This window comes from Caenorhabditis briggsae (assembly GCF_000004555.2).
Source record: "Caenorhabditis briggsae complete genome, chrV, whole genome shotgun sequence".
Taxonomy (NCBI): domain Eukaryota; kingdom Metazoa; phylum Nematoda; class Chromadorea; order Rhabditida; family Rhabditidae; genus Caenorhabditis; species Caenorhabditis briggsae.
The window spans coordinates 1070860-1094144 of NC_013488.2; the positions used below are offsets into that span (position 1 = coordinate 1070860).

At 40.5% G+C, this 23285-nt stretch overlaps 4 protein-coding genes and 1 non-coding gene across 5 annotated transcripts; 3 read left to right on the plus strand and 2 right to left on the minus strand.

The window, feature by feature from the left end:
- Positions 1-714: 714 nt before the first annotated feature.
- CBG01452 lies at positions 715-2431 on the plus strand (the record flags this gene model as incomplete). Its single annotated transcript, XM_045236583.1, has 5 exons — positions 715-848; positions 900-1093; positions 1505-1563; positions 2021-2173; positions 2222-2431. The coding sequence occupies 5 exons, from the start codon at positions 715-717 to the stop codon at positions 2429-2431; spliced, it is 750 nt and encodes a 249-aa protein (XP_045091861.1).
- On the plus strand, positions 1913-1985 carry CBG28533. Its single transcript has one exon. It is a non-coding gene (tRNA).
- A 232-nt stretch (positions 2432-2663) lies between the features above and the next one.
- Positions 2664-3846, minus strand: CBG01453 (the record flags this gene model as incomplete). The annotated part of the gene is given in 5 exon segments (XM_002635251.1): positions 2664-2728; positions 2996-3080; positions 3082-3267; positions 3314-3510; positions 3555-3846. Coding segments are annotated over 5 exon segments (825 nt in total), but the record flags the coding sequence as incomplete, so codon positions are not given.
- Positions 3847-7575: 3729 nt separating this feature from the next.
- On the minus strand, positions 7576-12111 carry CBG01454 (the record flags this gene model as incomplete). Its single annotated transcript, XM_002635252.2, has 4 exons — positions 7576-7776; positions 7830-8941; positions 11034-11225; positions 11706-12111. 4 exons carry the CDS (start codon positions 12109-12111, stop codon positions 7576-7578), a joined length of 1911 nt encoding a protein of 636 aa, XP_002635298.2.
- Positions 12112-18722: 6611 nt separating this feature from the next.
- On the plus strand, positions 18723-18890 carry CBG26908 (the record flags this gene model as incomplete). Its single annotated transcript, XM_045236584.1, has 1 exon — positions 18723-18890. The coding sequence occupies one exon, from the start codon at positions 18723-18725 to the stop codon at positions 18888-18890; it is 168 nt and encodes a 55-aa protein (XP_045098019.1).
- Positions 18891-23285: the final 4395 nt, after the last annotated feature.

Consider the following 23285-nt stretch of genomic DNA (forward strand, 5'->3'; position numbering starts at 1 on the left):
ATGTCTCACAAAGAACACTTTGATTTTTTGAGAACTCACTGGAAATAATGCATTTCGTGATTATTCGAAAGTGCACTGAAATGTTACTAAAATCTTGTTCTTGCCTTTGACTTTCTGCTCATTGAATCTTTTTTTTTTGACTCATAAAATGTTTTATGTTATTTTTGTTTCATATGATGCAGCAAGTGATGTGCCGTTTGGGACATCTGGATTTTAAAAAAACATGATATTTGAAGTTTCAAAATTTTGAAAGATGTTGAATGCTTGCAACATTTATAACTTCAGCTTCCTCTTTCTGTTTTAGTGTGCAATTATGAAAAGATCAGACAGGTGTACTAGGTATATAGTTAATTATTTGAAGGTTGTGTTAGACAAGACTAGAATTTTTTTAAAATAAATTATTTATCCTTTTACACATTTTTCATATTTTTTCGCTATATCCTCTGACATTCTGTTTACAAAAAATTTCTTAGAATCTCGGGGTTTTCGTAAAACTTTAGTAAGCATTCAAAAGCCCCCGAAATATTTCAATCAACTTTTTTTGTCTTTGTTTTTTTCTCTCAACACCAACACAAAATAATTTTAGCCAGTTACACCTCCACACCTCGAGTTCTCAGACAAATTATTCTCTTCTTCTTCTTATTCTTCCTTGTTCTTTTTCTGTCTTTGTCATGTTTTGATATTCATCAACATTCTGTTTTTCAGAATTTTCAGATGGCTTCAGAAATGAAGGTCGGTTGGTTTATCATGACAATCTTCGAGTCGATTCTGGTAGTTCATTCTTTTTTATGCTCTCTATTCTTCATGTACCTCATAGCTAACACCAAAACTTTGCACTCGTATTGTCGGTAAGCTCACACTGTCGAGGATCCCAAATGTTCAGACCCAAGTAATTCCAGAGTCTGTCTTGTCATGGTTGGGTTCTCCATGAATCTTTTCGCATCCTATGGCTTTTCAATATTCGAATATTTGAATTCTGGAAAGTATTATTCTCTTACTGAGGAATCTGCTAGTGTCAGAAGCAAGACATGGGAATTCATACACGAATTTGGTGTATGTCTACAATCGCTGTCTATGCTTCTTTTCTCGATGGGTTGGTTTTTTTATTGGAAAAATCAAATACCGTGAGACCTGTAATAGAAGGGCTCCCAAACCGTAAACTTTGAGCCTAAGTATCTCGGTTCCTGTGAAAGATATCAAAATATGTTCAACTAACAAAATATGTGTGATTTTGTGAAAAATATTTTATCAGTTGACCTTATTTTGATATCTTTCACAGAAAATGAGATATATATTGCTCAAAGTTGACGCCTTCTAATTCAAACTTTCCAGAAAGATTCGCAGCCAACAAATTCCCAATATTCTACTCAAGTTCCATTTTCCTACATCTTATATGCAGCTCAATAGTGCTTGCAGTTTTTCTATCATTTTGTTTCAGTTTTGCTGTCCATGTCTGTAAGTTTGACCTCTTTTAGACGGCGTCATGGATAATTATCATTTGCAGACGGACAGCTGATTTTAGCCACATTGCTCATGGAGTGCTCTGATTATTTGGGCCTTTTTGTAAGTTTTTTTTTAGGGATCACTGTAGCTTATGATGTCATTTTCAGATTTTAATTTCGGCTTGGAGGAGTAGCAGGTCAAATTACATGTTGTCAGCCGGGAAGGCCAGTCTGGGAAGAAGGTATCAGGTACAGAGGAATTTTTAATCAAATCTGGGCTCTAAAATTAACTGGAATTCTAACTCTGTTCTCTTGAAAATCGTTTCTCGGTACTCTCCTTCTCTTTCGAAAGGAAAACAAAAAGTTCCTATTTCATCACAACACAGCAAAACAGTTGTCCCCGTTTCTTTTTTTCTCTTCACGTCTCTATCTCTCTTTTTTGAAGGACATTCACCCTTCTCCACTCCGGAGCCTCCTTAGCTCAGTTGGTAGAGCGTGAGACTTTTAATCTTAAGGTCAGGGGTTCGAGTCCCCTAGGTGGCTTGACTTTTTTGTATTTTTTAAAGGTTTTTTTTCAGATGTCCGAAGTGTACTCCTGGACAAATACCCTACTTCCTGCAGTCGTTGGTGCATCGATTTTCAAAGTGTTGTCAATGATTCCGATTTGGACTTGGCTTCTTCTAGGCCTAACTGAATGGGAGTACGGTATTGCCAATTTTTTGTATAACAATGTGAGTGGATTTAATGTGTTACGAAGAAAAGACCCAGAAATTTTTCAGATACTCAATGCTTATGTATGCATATTTCCATGGGTTTTGGTATACAGAAATGAGAGTTTGAGGAAGCAAATTTTGTCGACGAAACACGTCCGAGTAACACCGGATATAGAATCTGCAAAACCCATAAAGACTTTAGAAGGCAAAGTAATTTCTATGAGACAATCACAAGAAGAGTATTTTGATGCATTGAAAGATTCATGGGATGTTTGATTCTAGATTATTTTTCAGCTGTTTTTTTAAATTTGTTTACTTTTTTGTTTATACAAACATGAATAATTTTATTTCAACAAAAACTAAACTTGAATGTTAAAAGATGTAGTTCTTCTGTTAAATGTTTTCGGCGTCACTGACACATTTTTTGGTGTTGTTGGACTAGAACTTTTCTGTCAAAATCTTGGCGATGCAAGATTTTGTATAAGTCCTGTATGGCTCATAAATTGACAAAAATCGCGATGGTTGAGCTCATTCCATGGAAAGAAACACAAATGATAGCAGTGTTGCTGAATGCTGGAAAATGTTTTTTTTCAGTTTTACCGAAAAACCTGTAATAGCAGAGCCCCTTAACTTTGAGCCAATTTATCTCGATTCCTGTGAAAGATATCAAAAAGTTGCCAACTGATAAAATGTTTATCATAACATCACAAGTATTTTATCGGTTGACACATTTTTGATACTTTGCGTAGGATTCGAGATAGTTTAGTTCAAACGTGGTAGTAGGGGAGCCCTTCTATTACAGGGTTTACGGTATGTAGGTGAGAATATTCAGCCTCTTACACTGATAATACCAATACCACTCGATTGCACATCCACAATAAAGTATTGGAAGAATCACAATGAACACTGGAATCGCCACTTGAATGCATTTCGGACATTTTCGAGTTGTAAGCAGTCAAAAAATAGACAGTTCTGGATACGGAAAAAGCACCTTGAGCAATCAAAACACAGAAAAATGTGGTGCACTGAAGTTGAATGAACCATCGGCCCTGATGGTCCATCAGAACGAAAACATTGGGTTCGAAGTAGACTGGTGTTGGACAAGGGACGATCTGTAGCAAAAGCATGTGATCGATTGATAAGATTAGCTTTTTGTACCTTTAGTAGCTCTAGTTTTGCCTTTTCTTGGTCCGGGAGCGAAAAATAAGTGGGTGTCATGAAAAAAATGCCATATACACAATTCAGAGCATAAAACAAAATTCTAGAAGATTTTCTTGTGATAACAAAGCGATCGACATTATGTCGGCTCTCGAAAATTATTACCAAAGACACCCCGACTCCTAAAATGCACTTCCCTGATAGCGAATACTGTCATTAGACCCATTGCCTGCCAACCCACATTGTGCTAGAAAAACTTGCACTATTATTGGAACGTGTAGCCAACTGAGCAATCCATTTGTAATTCCACACATAGCCGGGAAGAAAATATATGGGGTCAGTAGAAAACTGACAAGCAAATCCAAAAAGCTACTCCAAAAATGAACATTTATCATCACCCATTTGGATGCCTCCATTTTCTTCGGAATTTGAAACAGAATACAGTATCCTCCGAAAATATTCAGAGGAATCAAAACCAGAGAAATACTATGAGAAACATAAGCTGGGTATTCCCAACCATCGAACCATGTGAACTTTTCAGGATGACAGTTTTCAGCATAATATCCTTTGCGATATTCTTCCATCTTTACTATTAACAATCACCAAATTCTGTATGTGAGTGTGTGTGTGTCCGTTTGTTCCCGTATCACCTTCCCTAACGATGTCCAGAATGAACCAAATTTTCCCAAATATTCACAGATTACCCGAAATAGCAGCGAGATGATGCCCGAAAATTTAATCTTTCGAAATGTTGTGTCTGACGTCTTCTGGAGACGTTCTTCTATTTCTACAGCGCAAATTTTTAGAAAAATATTGAAGAAATATTAACGTCATTTCCGTCTAACCGCCCAAATGTTTTTCTTATCCACGCTATTTCTGAGAGAAAGGTGATTTTCTGGAAATATTCTTTTAGTGTGGCTTTTGAAGATTTGAAAGGAAGAAAAAATTCTGAAACAGTGGAAAAGAAAGAAAAAAAAAGGAAAAAAAAGAAAGAAACAGAATGGGAGGGAAAATAACAGCGCCCTTTCTGATCACTCGATTTTTCAGAATTCAGAATAATTTTTAAAATTTCCGAATTTAATTTCATATCTTTCAAATTTCGGAATATATAAATTACTGAGATCTTATTCACCGAATATGCCAAAAAATTTCAAAGTTTCAGATTTTCCAACATTTCCGGTTTTCAATTTTCGGAATGTCTAAATTTTCGAAATTTAGAGTTTTCGAATTCTGAAATCTATATTTCCGATTTTCCGAAGTTCCAAAAACTTTTCGACGAGACTGTGTTTCGAAAAGTTGAATTTCTGAATTTCTAATTTTTCAGGTTCTCAAATTCTCGATTCTAAACGAAATTCTTTCGAAATTCTATAAATTTTGCAAACAGGGCCGTTTCAGGCCAGCCCGGCATTTAGTAAGTATGCAAAATTCTGAATTTTCCGATTCCTTAAAATCTGATATACCAAAATTTGGGTATTTGAGACATACAGATTGAAACAGTTTTCTAGATTTCAAAATTAATGTTTTCCTACATCTGATTTTCTTTTTTTACTTTTTCAATTTCCGGATTTTCTTACTTCCGACTTTCCGAATTCTAGGAATTCTGAATAACCAAAATATCGAATTTCGAAATTTCCTAACAGACCATGAAAAAATAGTCCCTGGAAAAAGGACAAAACCTGTCTATAAGACAACGGGTACTGTAAGCGGGAGCCAGGGGCTCAGCCCGGAGGGGCGCAAACCGACTGTTTTTCAAAATTCGAAAATTTCGAAATTCAGAATTTTCGGAGACCAGAAAGTTTAGTAAACCTGACATTTAGTTATCCAAAATTTGACAGTTCAGGAAACTGGGAGTTCACATACTTCGGATTTCAGAACATAAAAAATCTTTTTTCAGTCGTTTGGAAATTTTGAAAATTTGGGAAATCAAACATTCCGCGAAGAAAATTGATAGTATGCAAAATTTTCAAAAATTTTGGTGAATTCGGAAACTCGAAAATTTTTAAATTAGAAATGCAATTGTAAGATACAGAAAGCGAAAGCCAGGAGGTTGAGCGGAAGCCAGGAGGACAGGGGGCGTAAACCGACTTGTTGAAGACAAATGGAAAAAGAAATTGTGTGAAGCTGACTAAATCTTACATCTTGAGAGAAAGTTTCTGAACAATTCTGAACAATTCTGAACAACTTCTGAACAATTTTCAGCTGTTGAGACAGTTTTTTTTTCACCTGTCATAAAAAGATTAAAGGATATTTTCAGATAAAAGTTTCATAAAATGAAGTGGGTCTTTTGAGAAATGTTTGATTTTTAATATTGAGAGACTGAAACACGGATTAATTGATATCGGAAACTTCCGGAAAGCTTCTTGTGAACACAGTGAGTCTAAGGCTCTCATTTGGTCGTGAAATTTAGCCGATCGACCGCTGACCTAGCCGACTAACAGCAGACCGAGCAGACCGATCGCTCGGCGCGCCGTTCGAATTTGTACATTTGCCCGTCAATATGCCAGAGAGTGCCTGCGTACACAGTATTTCATGTTACGATATATTTCTTTCAGAATCGTAGTGCGTCCCAGGCGCTCTGACCGATCGGCCAATTCTCGACCGACAGGGCCCATACTCCGAGAATACATAGAAATAGGGTACATGTTCAAGGGGCACATTGACTCAAAGGGTTCATAGTCTGAGAAGGTACATCTAGGTAGTATATCAGATAAGAAATTGGTACATCTAGGCTGAGATTGGCCTAGATGTACTCCCTGATAGTGAGACAACATCTTAGACGTACTCCTTCAAACTATGTACTCTCTAAGCATGATGTACCTTTAATGTACCCTCTTTTAACGTACCTTCGGAGTATGGGCCCGACCGACAGACATGGAAGACATGGAGCTCTGAAAATAGCTATTTTTGTGCATTGATTCTTCCCTTGTTTTATCAACTAGAAGTACAACATGTTCCTATCTATGAAAAAATGTATTTTGTAAACTTAATCCGATTTTTCCTTGTCATCGGAACCCTGTCTGGTCTACTTGTTTCCCAAAAATTCCATGTTTTATTCATGAATACTTTTGCACTTTCAATCCGGAATTCTCTTCAAAAAAACTGATTTAACAACGTTCTCACGATTTATTGTGTTTACTGAAAATCTGAAATGAAGAAAAAAAATAATTCAAGGAACAAAAAGGGCAGAAAAAAAAAGGCACTTGAGTGGTATATGTATATCCATGGGAATTTTTAGAAAAGCACATGAGGGTGGGTATTAAAATGTCATGGACCCCGAGACCTGAAAAAAGGTTGTCCCGGGAGACTCCACAAAAAATAGAGAAAAAAGTGAAGAAATTAAAAGGAACCAAATTGAGCAAATTGGCCTGGATAAGAACACCAGGCACTACGCGCATGGGCGGGATGGTTACTGTAGTAGTAGTACAAAAACGTGGGGGGAGTTGGGAAGAAATTGAATGAGATGAGGTGGCAAGACGATTACTAATTCGGATATTCTATGATTTTGAGTTTTCGTTTTTTTTTCAGAGAAAGTTAGCAATGAAATGGACAAAAGGCAACTATGGTGCAGCGGGATTTTTCCAGGTGTGTGGTGTGTGTGTGAACAAGTGAACATATTGGGGGGAACAGAAAGCTTATCGGGATTTTTGATGGAAACAAAAAAAAGTAGGTAGTGTCAGAATATTCAGAAACATGGTGGACAATCGGTGAGAAGACAAATTGGGATGGGAGGCTCCACAACGTTTAATACTATCATGGAAAGATCTAGGTGGGATGTATTTTTAGACATGAAGCAGCGGGAAATTTGAAAAAAAAAAGATGCTGTTCTAAAACGAACAGAGTGGAAAAGATTTGAGAGTAGTTGAGGGTAGAGGTATTTTGAACGCGGTAAGGAGGTATATATGTGGAAAGGGGTGTGAATACAGTAATGGTACATGGGATCTATGCAACTAAAAGGCGGTTGAATAATGTTTGGGGGTCATGGGAGCGGAACTAAATAAAGGGGGAAAAAGAAAAGCCTACAAATGAAGAGTTTTTCACCGATTTTTTGAGAGGGGTACAACATTGAGAAGATGTGTGGTTTTGTTTTTACTTACGTTATGGTTATCCAGAAGATTCTTTGGAAGACAATTGGGTACAATAGAGCGCAATTGTGAGCTCAGAAACTTCTAGAAAACCAAAAAGGGGAAAGGCGAAAGATGATAATCATGTGACAAACATGGCTAAACCTAATGATAGTAGTAAGTGTATATATAGTTTTCAGGTTACAGGAGATGCAAATCAAGGGAAGGGCAAAGTATTTGGTTGAGACCAAAAGTCTTTGGCGTCGTCGTCACTTCTTCAGTGCCGATTATTGAAGTGTCGCTATCCGAGGAAGAATAGCCACTTCCAGTGGAATTGGCCTTCTTGGATGAGGCAAGAGATTCTGGGAAGTTGAATTCGCTGAGAGAAGAGGCTTTTGGGGTCTGAAAAATAATTAAATTGAAAATCTGGAGCTTTTCACTCTCTAACAACTCACCTCCTCATCAGGAACAATGTTTAAAAAATCAAAGGTCTCCGCATCGTTTCCAGAAACACTCTCAACATTCTCTGACGTCTCCATTTCTGATGGGTACATTGGGAGGCGGAATGAGGTGGATGGTTTGTTTCCGGCTTGTCCCCAGATGTCGTTGACATTTGACCAGAAGTGTGACGACTTCATTTGGGTTGGGAGAACCAGCTGATCCATCGCCTCGGATGGTAAAGTGACATCAGCCTCTGCAGCTTTTGGTGTCTCGTTTGGATCCACCCACTCATCGATTTCCATCAAAGCTACTCTCTTTTGAACTCGTTGGGCTGTTGACGCGGGTGGGATGTTGAACTCATTCCGATTCAGTGGATTCTGAGATACCATATCCAGAACAGCAGTGCAGGAAGAGAGGGTCGGAAGGCCGACGAAGTCACCACGGGCTTGTCTGAATTGACGATCTTGGAACTCCATAAGTCTCTCGCGAGTGACGACTTCAGCGTGGTGGCATCCTTCACATTGGGAACTCGAAACCATTCCCATTCTATGACGACGGATTTCCTCAGGATTCGCGTAGAGTCTTGCGGTTTTCTTCATACAGAATGCACGTCGTTGTTGGTTCTGGGTGAAAGCCTCGTTTTTCATGACACTCTCGTACATGTGGAACATTGTCAGCTGGTATTCATCTTCCAAGTCAAGACCTCCTTGGCGGAGTGGGAAAACCAAATTGTGGAGGATCTCAACGCAACGGAAGATTAGTGCAGGGAGATTCTCGTCAGAGATCATTTGGCTCGGCACATTGAATCCATCGATGATTTCAGGAGAAGTCTTACGGTTGCCACCATCGTACTTGATGAATGGACTCCAAAGAAGTTGACGGATAGAGCAAATTGCACATCTTATACATTGATTTCCATTCTTCAACTTCTGCTCAATCGATTTCAGAAGACCCGGTCGTTCGTGAAGCTTCTCGATTGATTGAGCAATCTTCTTGCGTGCTCCATTCGTCACTCTCATCTTCTCCAACACGGCATTGTTCAAATTGAGAAGTTGTCGGTAGGTCATGTCTTGGAACAGTGGAGCATACTTGTGGAGTCGCAATTTTTTCAGCCAGTATCCAAGATCTGAAAATAGATAAGTTTCAAAATAAAACGATCATTGTTTTTCCTAGTCCCCAGTGGTGTCATAATTGCCTTTGTCTCTGGAGCCGTATCTCGATTCCAGATCAGTTACCTAACATGGTGGTCGTTGCTGTCAGGGTGGCTGGCGCGCGCCATTTCGTAAACATGATCATTAAAGTGACTTGGGGAGAAGAGGAAAAAGAAGGACGGAGTGGTGGTCTTCAAGATAAATGAGATGGGGAGGGATGGATGGAACGGGGAGAACGACGATGAGAATACGGTAGAACAAAGAGCCATTAGTGTCGCGGAATTGGGTAGAAGACGAAGGGAAGGACTAGTTTTGTTTCGATGAGATGTACTTTTAGGAAATAAGGAGATGGGTGATGGGAGAAGAAGTATGTGATCGGATGTTTGTTAGAAGACATGTTGGCAAGGGCAACGACTACGGTAACGGGTAGATGTGGACGCTAGAAATTTTGAAAATGTTCCTGGTGGAATTTGGAATCCTCTGATTTCAGATTTGAAAAGTTTATTGGGTTTCCAAATCCCTGGGCTTCCAACCCCCAGGGCTTCCAACCTGAACTTTATCATTTCTGATTGGTCATGGACCCCGGAAACAACGGAAACGGGGACAAGGAATCCCCCAACGTCTTCTAAATCAAGAATATGTTGTTTGTTCTGTTCCTTCCTTTTCCTCTTCTTCTTCTATTCCCAATTTTCCACCGTTCAAGATTCCCTTTCTCTCCTTTATCGGGTGTCTTTTCCTCCCCCAGGCAGCGTGTCAAAATTGCCACCTTCTCCAAAAAAATTTTCAACCCTTCTTCCTTTTTTCGATGAACAAGGAGAGAAAACAAGTTTTTTGTCCTCCCCTCCTTTTTTATTTTTTTACCTAATCTTACGGAAATCTATCTAATCGGTCACTTTTTCTTCTCCTTTTTTCCCTATCTACTGGTACCCGACTACAGTAATACGTAGATGATACCAAAGTGCAGAATTGGCTCCCACCCCATCCATTCCCATAGATCTTGTTCGACCCTGAAAGGTGAAAGTGCAGAGAGAGACCTTCAGGAGTGGAGGGGACTTTCCCATAACAAAACATTTTTTTGCCTCTGTGGCAGAAAAAAGGAAATATGTCTGGGAAAATAAATTCGAACACTCTCTTCCTTTTCCTCCCTTTAAAAATATCGGAGAGTAGTTCACGACCGGAACTTAAGGAGAAGGACAGTATGGGAGGTTTATGCAAATTTTTTATGTGACGGGTTGATGGGTTTCTAGGCGTTTTGTGGTGGAAAACTGCAAAGTACTTAGCGTCACAAGCTTCGGAGGAGAGCAGGTCAAAAGGGGTTCCATGGTTCTAGTTCCGCATTGTGACATCACCCGATTTCAGATCAAAAAAAGTGTAATGACGATGAAGAAGTAGAAGAAGAATAAGGGGCACCGTCGTTTTTGCAACAATTTCACGGCGATCTAAGCGAAGTGGGAGAAAGAAAAGCGAGGTTGCCCCATCGGGGTGATAAATGGGTTTTGTCTCAGCTTCTCTTTGTGTAAGAGATGAGGCTTGAAAAAACGTGGCCGTCGTCTTCTCTTTTAGCGATGCTTCAAATTGATTCTCTGATGATTCGATGAGCTAGTCTAGGTACCTTGTACTCGAAGCGGACCCTGGCAGCATATGACACACACCTCAAAACAAAAAGTGCATGCTTCATCGAACTTTCAAGAGATGAACAACAGCCGCGTGGTCGTACCTATCACCTCCCGTAGAGATCCCAGGGAGCTGCTCCATAGCACCACCTGGCGCCCGCCGCTTTGAACTATAAAGAACACGGAGTTTTCAGCTACTAGCCTTCCCTAGCATTAGACGACGAGATAAAGGTCAAGAGGCTCTCGAAATCGCAACTTCTCACTGTATGTATACTCGAAAAATCGTCGACGGCGCTGCGTATCCGCGCGCTCTCTCTCTCTCTCTCTCAGCCACTTTCTTCCGAACGCGCTCGTCGGGATAGCGTGTCCGGTTTATAGCGGAAAAAAAGGTGCGGACTCCTAGCCAAAAATGCAACATTTTGCAAAGGTGTGCGTGCAATAAAACATCTCCTACCTCTCATGCCTGGTTTGTGCTCATCCCGAAGCGTCTTCCCGACGGGTGATGTTACGGTATTCTGTTGGCAGTGCACACCATTGTTAAATCCATTCGGCTTGCAGGTGTTCTGATAGTGCGGCTGGAATCCATGGTGCTGTTGCCCTCCTGTCCCATTGACACGATTATTATTCCGGAAGTTGTTAGGATGTGCTGAAAAATTGAATTTTTTTCATTCAAAAAAAATTGGGAACCGTTCCCCTCTTGATAATAGCTTTTTGTCAGTTTGTCGTTCGGGAGGGGGGAGACGGGCTCGAAAGACGATTGTTTGTACACAAAAACCGCAACACTTTCGGGCTATGGCTCACTGCGTCTAGCACTATCTCTTGCAATTTTTTTCGCGGGAGGCTCTACGGGAGCAGGCGAGTGATGCAAAATTGTACGGGAGAGCTCAGAGCACACACATATAATGAAAAAGTGCAAGTGACCTATTAATTCTTCCAGCGGGACCACGATGTGGATTCTTATCAGATTTTGAGGAGAGAGAAGATCGGAGGATCTTTTGAAAAAGAACAGAGGATCAAATAAATGAAGAAGATTCAATTTTCAATTGGCTTGTCAGGATTGACATCAGGCCCAGTGGTTTGTTCACTAGGGCTAGTTCTAGGTCATGAATAAGAAATGATTCCGTACCTGGATTTTTATAGAATGTCTTCTGCGTCGTCTGCTGATGATATCCATTATTATTAACATGAAGTCCATTCTTCTTCAGTCCAGGTGACGAGATAGGTGACATCGGTGCCGATGAGGTGTCTGAGCCTGTGAATCCGTTCGTCGACGCCGTGCTGAACGACATTGACTGCGTTTTAGTACCTATGGGATACCACGGATTGCTGTTCACCGCTGTGATGCCAAGACTAGCGAAGTCGTTGTAATCGTTGTAATCGCTGACACTGACATTCTGAAGTTGTTCTTCCAGTGGTGGAGCCTCAGGCCTTAGTTGGGATCTCAATGGTGGATAGATCACAGCCGATGATCCAGAAGGCTGGTTCTCCAGTGCTGACAACGATATGTACGATGTGTTGTGGGTAAGACGCATCATCAACGACGGGTCTGGAAAAGTTAAAAATGAGGTCATGATATTTCCGAGAAAACTGATAAGATAGGAGTGTCTAGAAAAACGTTTTGCAATTTTTGTGAAAAAGTTTCAAGATCGAATTACGATCAGTGTACAGAATACAGAATACAGGTAGCGTGGAAAGTATATAATGGAAAGTTTGAATACAACGAAACAAGAGTGGGATCAGTTCCAGCTGGGTAGGTCGACGGGAAAGGAAAGGGTCACCAAAGAAGTCCCAGCTGACTATGACTAATGAACTTCTTCTTCTTCTTTCAACAAAAAAGTTTAGGGTATAAAGAAGTTAAGGTGTATTTAGGCTGGTGGGAGACCAACACAAAACCGCGCCGAACGAGGAAAAAACGGACAGAGCGAAGGATGGAAGCAGCAAAGAAGCAACACGAAAAAAAACGAAGAAAAAAGTTTTTTTGGGGAGGGTGATGGTGGCGCAAAAGAAGAACAAATAAGAAGGGCATTGCGACAAAAATCGGAGATTGTAGAAAAAAATTCGGTAGGCACCCCCGTAATCAGTTAATGACTGGAAATTAGTAGCGATAGAGAGAGAGAGCGAAAAGGAGCAAAATTTTGAAACAAAAAAAAGAGCAACTGGCCTTTTGGCCCCAGTCTCCGTACCCCGACTTCCGAGGTCCCGACTGATTTTTGAGGGGAAATTTGTAAAACGAAACTGGCAAGAGATACGAGATGATAGGAGATGATAGGATAGCGGAAAAAAATCAGGAGCAGACAGAGGTGAGATAGGGGGCACTTGTGGTCCTGGCTCCGCCCACTTGCTGCACCCTCACGTCGCAACACGCGTTCTTCAGAAGTGTGTCCCCCTGGTGGGGTGTCAGGGTGGGGGCTGTGAAGAAGGGGCGGAGCCATGAAACGCCGCCCCACCTACCCCTCTTTGCAGCGTTACCGATACGGGGTGGGCGGAGAAACCGGTAAAGGTGAGTTCGATAGCTATGAGTTTTGAGTTCTTTGGAGGAGGCAGGTCAAAAGATCAAGTCTATGCAAAATATAAGAGCATGCTCCTGTCTGATGTTGTGGTGATGTTGTGGTGTACTGTCTCCTATAGTGTTGATATTGTGACAAAGGTAGAGTGACAGACATTACAGCAAAGTGTAAGATTGCAGATATAGAATCGTAATTTGTCTGAGTGCTCTCTGTGCTCGTCTCCCCCATCAGTCTGCAAAGCTGCTCAAACAAAAAAAAACGAGTAGCTCCAAAAATTAGTTTTTTTTCTGGGAAAATGGGGGGAGGGGATAGAAAATTGGAAATCATTTTGGTGAATTGGCTTGTGGGAGGGGGAGAAGCGTTTTGAGATGATCCTGGGATAAGCGAAGGATTGATGAGATGTATGCAGTGAGCAATACTTTATGTAGAAATATACTGAAGCGTTCTCAAATTGGCTCAGAGAATGTGATTATGCTAAATAGTGATCTAGGAAAATGGGATTTCGAGAGGAAGATCTAGACTGAAACCTACCCTAAACACTCTAATAGAAAGACAGCCAAACCGCCAACTGTGAGCTCACATGTCCTGAGAAAGATATCAAAAAGTGGCTAACTGATAAAATAATTTTGATATTTTGATGAACATGTTTTTAGTTGATTTCTAGATTAAGCGTCAGATATTTGAATTTCTGATGACGCAGATTTCCAAAAGTGTGATTTAAAAATAAGCCTACCGTAATCTCTAACTTTCAGAAAATAAGTTCCAGATTCCTAATGTTGTTTTTTTTCTTCCCTCTAACAGCCCTTTAGTGCCATTCAGCCCACCCAGTGAGTTAAATGCGACAGTTAAAAGATTTATTTGCTATTTTCTTCCTCTCTTTTTTTCGCGGATTTTTTTTCTTCAGTTTCTTTTCTTTTTGTTCCCTAGGAAAGCCAATTTCAGGGGTCATTTTACCGCGCGGGGCGAATCTTCTAGGAGTGTCTGGCAGCACCTCCCATGAAGAAAAATGAAAATGCAACATTCAAAAGAAGACGAAACTAATGGGCCTGGATAGGAGGTCTTCTTCTCTTTCTTTTTGAAAGAAAAGGAGACCAATAAATTTCCATTTTACCGTGTTGGCGGTTTAGGTAGTCTGGCGAGGAATGGTTTGAGTCCTTGGATGAATAGAGGCAAATGATAATTTACGAGGTGTCGTTGTCTGTGAGAATTTTGAAGAGGGAGGGGCACTACTAAAGAACACAACACGTCTAGGATGGATTGATGCTTTGATGGTTGTGGCGTCGGGTGTCGGGTTACACAAAATTGGAACCAGAGCACACATAAGAGGAGCACATGGGCTGTGGGATAAGAGACGAAAAAAATGAAAATAAAAACAACTACCACAAAAAGTAGTCGTAGTAGTAGAAAACACACTTCGATTTTCAGATCATGGCTTTCTGGAATATTGTTCCTAGAGCTGTCATGAATAAGATCAAATTTCATCTAGATTGTCTGAGAATATAAATAGCTGGAAAACCTGTAATAGAAGAACCCTCAAATTTGAGCTCTATTATCTCGGTTCCTGTGAAAGATATCAAAAATTTGTCAACTAATGAAATGGTTGTGATATTATGATAAACAATTTATCAATTGACAACTTTTTGATAACTTGCATAAAAATTGAGATAATTGAACTCAAACTTGGGGACCCTGCTTTTAGAGTAGTTTTATTTTAGGAAGACATTCGAAGATCGCCAAGCTTAAGCCAGTATATCTCAATTCCTGTGAAAGATATTAAAAATTTGTCAACAGAAGAAATGTTTGTGATATTATGATAAGCAAGTTATCAGTTGACCGATTCTTGATATCTTTGACAAGAACCGAGATAAACTGGCTCAAGGATAAAAGTCAGGGGCCTTTCTATTACAAGTTTAAGAAAGCTGAAAAAGGCAAACAGTGTGGGATAAGGACCATACCATAGGTAATATTAAAATAAGCTTGGTGATTCAGGATTTTCAAGATAAAAGGAATAGTGGATTTGAGGAACACAAACATGGCAAAAACTTGAAAGTCATTTTGAGTTTGAGCTCTTCAGCAACCGACATGTGCTTTAAAAAACTTTGGACCAATAGAATAAAAGTGTTTTGGACAGTAGCTTAATCACTAACCACTAACCAATTGACCATTTGGGTTAGTAAACGCGTCAAAAAAGGAAAAAAACGGAATGTTGCAAAAAACGGGGGGACCTTCTCCCTTTTCTCTCCCCTCTTTAAATTGGCATTATTTCACCAGACATGTCTGGGGCACAGAAGAAGCCGGTGGTGCTCATTTCTCTTTCTTTTTTTGCTGCTCCCGATGCTTTTCAGCTGGTCGCCATTTCTTTTTCTTCTTTCTTTCTTTTTTCTTTTCTTTTGACCATTGGATAAATGATAGAGGGCGCGGAAGAGGAAGAGGATTAGAGAAACGACGAACCCGAAATGTTTCGGGGTCGTCGTTTTTGGCATGAAGCCAAAGAGAGAAAGGACTAAATGAGTTTCGAGCTCTTTTCTATGGGAAGGATGAGCATGTTGTTTCCAGGAAATGAGTGGATAGACCAAAGCAGAATGAACAAGAAAATGGGGACGACCAGGAATATATTTTGTCATACATAAAATATGAATTGCCAAAATGAAACAGACAGAGCGAAAAAAAGAGCAAAAGAGCTAGTAAAATGGTGGAGTGGGCGGAGCTTGTTTGAACAGGAAAGAACAGTTGAACTTTCGCGACTTTGAGGCGTCAAATGTAGGCAACATTTGGTCAGCAGTTGGTTGGATACAGTATTGGTTGGAAACAGTGATAAGGGAAGCGCGACGCGATGGAAATTTGAATTTTCGAATTTTAATACTACCTGTCTTGCGTCGTAACCATGAATCTACTCGGAAAAGAACGGTACTACTAGATCAGAATCGTTCTTCTCTGTTTCTCTCCCAACAAGGTACTCATTGAAAAATTGAGACAAACGAGAAAAAGTCTTCTCCTTTTTTTCATCATCATCGTCACCGATGGTGGCGGTCTCTCCTTATGCCCACCCCCAGGGCAGCAGCCGAAGAATTCGGCCTTCAAAAAAGTGAAGACGTCGACGAAATAAGAGAGTGGAATAAGGAGGAGGAGGCGCGGCGCTCCGAAACAAAACGGTAAGGTGGCCTTTAGCGGGAAGAAGAGAGAGAGCGAAAAAAAAATGAAGGAGTTGAACATCATTTGGAACTATGCCAACTAGGAGACGTACACGGGTCACATGGTATCCGCCGGCTGGCTTCACCGAAAAAAAATCAAATCGAGGTGTCGCGCCATCAAATCACCCTTTGTGTCTATTTCGACGGGTGGTGTGTGTGTGTGTGAAGTGCGCGAAAACGAAGGGGAAGAAGGGTAATAAAGATAGGGATCCGTATGTAGTGGGCGGAGCCTATTTCAGAGAGATTGGCTTGAAGTGATGAAATATGTGGAATGAGGGTTACTGTAGATCTTGGTTCTTGAAAAAGAATTAGGGAACTTGGGGGGGGGGGGGGTGTACAACAACCACATTTAAGGTCAGACAGCTTAGCTAATAGGATCAACATTTTTTTGGGTGGGTTTTTTAAATCGATGTATGGATCGGAACTGGATGTCTTCTGAAACAAACTCGGGGACTTTAGCGTCTCAGAAATTCAGAATTTTCAGAATTTTTATTGCAAGATTAGCAAATGGAATTATTAATTTCTTGGATCTAGAAAACCCCTTCTAATGGAAGCTAGGCTTGGACTTCTATGAGCTGGGGTTACTGTAACTCCACTAGAATCTGAGAACAATGTTCCCAGATACCCTCTCCAGACACCCTTTCACCAATTGGGACCACAAACCCAAGTTCACAAGATCATAATCAGTAAAAACTGTCTAGACACTCTAAATGTTATATTACTACAAATCAAACACATCAATCTTGCGCATTTTTATCAGTGGGACCACCGTAGCCCACACTCTCTCCATTCCTAATTCAAACATTGACTTCATAGCACATATCGTCTGCGTCTCTTCTCCGAGCACACTATGTTGCTCTTTTGATCACCACTAATTGATGATAACTTTTATGGTCTTCTGTGTGCATGTGTGTGCAAAACGATAAGCGATTGTAAATGTTGCCAATTTGGCGCGGGAGAAAGTTAAAGACGGTGTGCACGGACTCTTGATAAGAGCCTATAACTATGCTCCGCCCCTCCTCAATAATTTGATAGTAAGTTTTGGCATGGTGCCATGGCGATATAAGCGAAAGTGATTGGGACATGAAGGACATAAAGGCAAGATGCGCGCAGCGGGGGCGGCAGGTGACAATGGAAATGAAGATAAATATGATTTTGATAGGTGAAACAGAAATAAAACACGCACTGGGTGGGCACGTCTTCTTTTTCTTCTTCGGCATCATCGTCCGACCCTAGCCTTCTAGGGGGCACCGAAGACAGACCTCGGCCATTTTTGCCCCTTTTTAGTCGCGCCTGTTGTCTTCTGTATTTGTATCTGTACGTGTATGTATGGACGCGGTTAGAAACGCGACCGAGACACAGATGCGTATCTTTTGCCCGAGCGTGCTGAATGTATTTGTGTGTATATATGCATGTATGGATAAGAAATAAAAGGTGTCTTCTATTTTTTTCTTCTCTCTATGTGTATCTGTACAAACATTAATCCGGGAAAAAAGACACAAGAAGACAGAAAAAGGTGGAAGTGTTGCGCAAAAAGGTTAAACAAAATTTGCGTCTTCTGGATCAGGTCATGTCTGACGGGAAAAGGAAATTGGGTAATTCATGTCTAATCAAAAAGAAGGAAGCTTAGGACTACAGTACATCTAGATATTGAGTATACAGTACTGGTCAATAAGATGTACCAAATTTTTTTTTAGGCGATTTTAGGCATTTTCAGGTGCCTGGAGCTCTGTCCGATCAAAACTTTGAAAACTTTGGAGGGTGTAAAACAGACTTAGATCAAAAACGTTGCATTCATAGACATTTTGGGAAATTCCTAGTTTTTCAGCTTCTTGCCGATTTCGGACTGGTACCTGCCTCTTTTCACGCTTTCAGTTCCTAAACGGGCCGAAAAGGGGTATCTATCAGAAATCGTCAAATAGCTGAAAAACTAGAAATTTTCAGAAATTCTCTGAATCTAAAGTTTTCAATCTATGTCTGTTTTACACCCTCCAGAATTTTCAAAGTGATTGGAAACTTGACAGCCGAGCTCCGGACTTCTGAAAATGCCAAAATACTACTGAAAAATACGTTTTTGTATATCTTATCGGCAGGTACTGTATATGGGACTTATAGGGTCTTCAGACTTCAATTGTAGAATCCTTCTGACGTGAAAAATACAGTACCTCTAGGTTTTGACCTGATTCTATAGGAAATCTTACAATTTGATCATAATGTAACCATGTGAATTTCACCCTACTCCCTATCATCATCAGTGCTACCGTACTCAAAGTACAGTAGTCTTCTCTCTCACAACCAGTTTCACTTCATAAGTTCAGACACTCAGACATCTAACTTTCAAATCTCTGACAACATCTCTCGCGTTAAGAAAATATTATTCTTTAAAGGAACCTGACGATATTGCAACACCTTCTCTTCCGCAACAAGGCGATTATCAAGATCGACATGCCGCCAGCGCGGTGGCGCGCGCGCGGAAAAGGAAGAAGAAATGAAAGTGTCTGGACGGATATAATAGATAGATATGCACCTGATGATCTGATGATATCTCTTCTCGACACACCGATTAAACCGATCGCACGCCCGCCGCCCGCTTTTTGCAGGCCACCCTACTGATGATGATGATGATGAGAGGTGTGAAATCGTATCGAAATCGGGCAATTGACAGGCGGAGATGTCGTTTGTTTTGTTGTATACAGAATTCAGAATACCATCACCACCCAAACATAAATTTGTGAATCACCGATTCGGAATTCTCGAGAGTCAAGAAACGAATAAACATCTGGGCAAAAAAACTGTCTGAGAAAGGTCAATAACCTAGAAGTGTTCGATTCGTCATTTTCTGAGGAAGACAAACAAGTGATATGGATTTTAAAACGTTGCTCTTTATGTACTAGAAAAAAGTGATTGCACAATACAATTAATACTGTGCACATATATGCCTATTTGGGTCTGTCTTCCGGTGGACCTTCCTCACACTTTGTAGTTGCCGATGATGAATGGCTGAACTGTGTAGAACTAGCGGATTAGCGGCGGGGGGTGGTGTCCTCATCGGCATTCATATTCTCATAGACCACTTGAGACTAATTGTCACAGATATAATATAGTTGGGATTCCCCCAACTTGGGAATGTGGCCAGGAAATTAGCCAGGGGTTTCGAACCACCGATCTTCTCACTCTCTAAACTTCGAGCCCATATATCTCGGTTCCTGTAAAAGATATCAAAAAGTTATCAACTGACAAAATTTTTATCATAATATCAATAATATTCAGTAAGTTGACCACAATTTGATACCTTTTACAGGAACCGAGATAAATAAGCTCAAAGTTGAACGTGAGCCAAGGAGGCCCAATGTGAGATTCAAAAGACGATCAGTAAACGTAGTAGAAAAACAATTAGAGTCAAAGAAATCAGCAAAAATAAGGATCGAGGATATTGTTTATTTGCTTCTGGAAACTACTCGAGTGGCTTGGTTGCTTCAGAGCACCCTAGAATCTCAACACACTTAACGAAAGAAAAAAGTAGGATTGGTTATTAATTAATAATGTATATTCTTTCTAAGAGAGCCAATTGAAAGTGACCCTTGATGACGCAAGAACTACATATGCGCGATGTGACCCAATGGAAAAAGCGATAAAAACGGGAAGGGTCCAAACTGGTGTCTGAATGTATATAAAGAGATTGGAGGGGACACTCGGACCCCCATCATCCTAAAGTTACAACGTGCGAGAGAATGCAATGAATGCACTCACCTGTCCTCAATTTCTTTAGTAAAGCTTTTGCATACTACCCGACCAAAGAGCAAAATGTGTACGAGGAGGCACAGTAGTCTCTCTCTCAAATGGAGGTACAGTAACCCTCTTCTATTTTCAGACAGCGCCGAAACAAACAAGTCTGTCTGGGACGACGGGGGGAACGGTCGAACGATATATTGAGAGAGAGAGTGGTAGGAGGAGTTGCGGAATGGCACACAAAAAATAAACAAGACTGTCGAAAAAAAGAATTCTGTCCATACTATTTTTTTTTTTGACTTTTTTTTGACTGACTTTGACTGCCAGGGCTCTTCGGGGTCGAGCAGAACAAATAAAGGTAGAAGGTAAAAAAAAGAGTAAAGGAATTGCACAAAAAAAAAACTGAAAGAGACGAACTTTTGGGGTCAGCTGATCCTTAAGCGAATGTTGTTGGATGGTATTTGTAGGTTGAGGTTTGAGGTGTTACAGTGAAACCTGTAATAGAAGGGCACTCATACTGTAACGTTCGAGCTAGATTATCTCGGTTCCAGTCAAAGATATCAAAGTTTGATCAACTGATAAAAGATTTTTGACATTATGATAAACATTTTGTTAGTAAACAACGTTTTTATAACTTTGACAGGAACCGAGATAAATTGGTTCAAAGTTAATAGTTAGGAAGGGCCCTTCTATTAGAGGTTCCACGGTAGCTAGAAAAATGATCACCGATATCAAAAGTCCAACACCCTCTGACCAGAAGCTCATACTAAAGTACCAATGTCCCAGGATCATCGGACCAACTTTTTTTCTTCTGCTGGTCCGCTTCCATCCATCTTTTTTTCTTGTTCCGCCTGAACTTCTGATGGGACGTCGCCTATCGGGCACCACACACAAATGTGAAATGAGGATTGAAATTGTCATTACAACCACCTGGCATTCTCTCACTCATCTTCCCCATCCTCCTTCTTCTTTTCATCATCATCTCAGCATCTCTTTTATTCTCACTTTTCGATGATTTCTCGTCTAGATCTCTCTATCTCTGTCACCCGGGTACCACATGTTGGCACATAGCCAGGAGGAGAACTGAAACCGCTGGAACAGCAAACCTCACGTGAAACATTTGAAACGGATATTTTAAATTGATGGATGATGGACAGAGATAGATAGATCAAAAAGAGGAAAAAACTATGAGGATGCATCATGTTTATTTGATTTCTGGTGTGTTCGGAAGGTGGGGTGGAATCAGATGGTAAAATAGAAGAATTGAAGGGTAGGAGAAGCACAAGAAAACAACTGGGAAGTAAGCAAAAAAACGGGAAAAGCCCTTGTGATAAAATGATTCGATGACCAGAGATGGAAGATGATTCCGGAAGAGAGTTAGCAGAAAGTTGCGAAAAAATGATCATCGACAATAACTTTATGGGTTTTAAGGTGGGCGAGTTGGAGCGTTGGCACGGATTGATCGTTAGCGACGATGTTCGTCCTATCGTTTCCATCAGAGTCAATAATTTTGAACCTACTAAATTAAATATGATAGAACTTGACGAGTACCAAAAATATATACTATTTGGAATACTGTATCTTGTCTATGACCAAAGTTACAAGGTCATGAAGCTCTGAACGCGTAGCTCAGACAGTTTTTGGCTTGTAACTTTGTTCATAGACAATATACAGTAATCCAAATAGTACCATTTTATATTACTATTCAAGTTCTATCACATCGAATGTAGTTTTTTCCAATAATATTAATTCTAAACGAATCTACGGCAAGGCCTGCGAAGGCCCGGCAAAGGCCCGGTCTAAATTAATTGTTATAGGCTGAAAGTGAGGGAGCGTTCCCAAAGAGATTGATCAACATCTTATGAGGGATAGGTTATGGCAACTAAGGAAGTTAAAGATAAATGTAACCTAGGATCTGACCTAGACACTCATTTCCAGCTAGACAAGATAGTTTCAAGCCCATAGATCAACAGCCACCTGTCCCTCTAGTGTGACCATGGCTGTGACAGCTATCTCATATCCTATTTCAAAAAACGGATCAACTGAGTGCCACGTGGCAGCCTGAGTAAGACTATTTCAAAACTTTTGAACAAACCGAACCGTTTTTTTTGGGTCTGCTGGCAGCGCTCCAAAACCCTTGTGACCTACTTTTCTGCCAATATCATCATACTAGGTGTGTACAGGAAACGAAAATTTCATAATAATATCATACCGTTTCGAGAGAAAGCAGCAGTACTCGTACTCCGAACCGGGTGCCACCAAAAAACTAGATTCAGAGAGGTGTCGATAGACACACCTACATGTGATGATGTACTATATTTTTTATGGGATTCATGGGATTGGGATTACAACAAAAAAAGATGTTGAAGATGGGATTAAACTGGAAACCTAGATTCATAGTTTCATTTTTGAAACAGAAGGCTACTTCTTCTTCTCCCCCTGCAAAAAGTTGCACACATTACACTAGAATGATATCATCGGTCTTCTGATTCATCAAGAGGGGTCCGTTGGACAGAGAAGCCGCCATTTTTTGTTCGAATGCAAATAGGTGACAGGTTATGTTGAAAAGAGTGCGTGAAAAAAAAGTGGAATACGAAAAGGGTTTATGTAGATGAGAGGGAAGAAGTTCTCTTTTTCGGGGGAATGGCCGGGACACCAAAAAAGCCACCCCTCAAAAAAACCGAGGGGTGTCCCCACCAACAGAACAAGGCCGAAGGAAACTACATATGATGATTAGCCGAAGGCCAGGAGAAGGAATTGGATGGAATGGAATGGATCATCGTAAACTGCGTCCTCCCTTTAAATCCACCTTGCTAGGGCCCCATGGAGAGGGGGAAAACACCCTTTGAGAAACAATACAAGAACCCACTAAGTACAATAAACACGGATGATGAAGTTGATTAGAGGAAGGAAGGAAGAGAGTCCAAAATCTTCTTTGCCCTTATCGGAACCTACCTACACCACATACACATATTTGTCTAAATAGAAGCTTGTACAAATAAAGTGATGAATCGGAGAAAGAGACCTAATTATGATGAATAGAGAAGCTCCCTCCCCCCTCCTCACCAATCTCACTCAATGCGCTTGTTTTTTGAGGCGCGATTTTTATGTGACTCAAAATTGAAAAAGTGGCTCCTATTGGAGTGCTTAGTGCATAGGAAAATGTTTCCATATATTTTGTCAAATTGCCATATTTTCGTGTAACGGATTGTGGTGGAGTGGTGTAACACCCGCTGTGATTCTGACCGTGACTGACGCCGCATATTGGCTCCGTTTCAT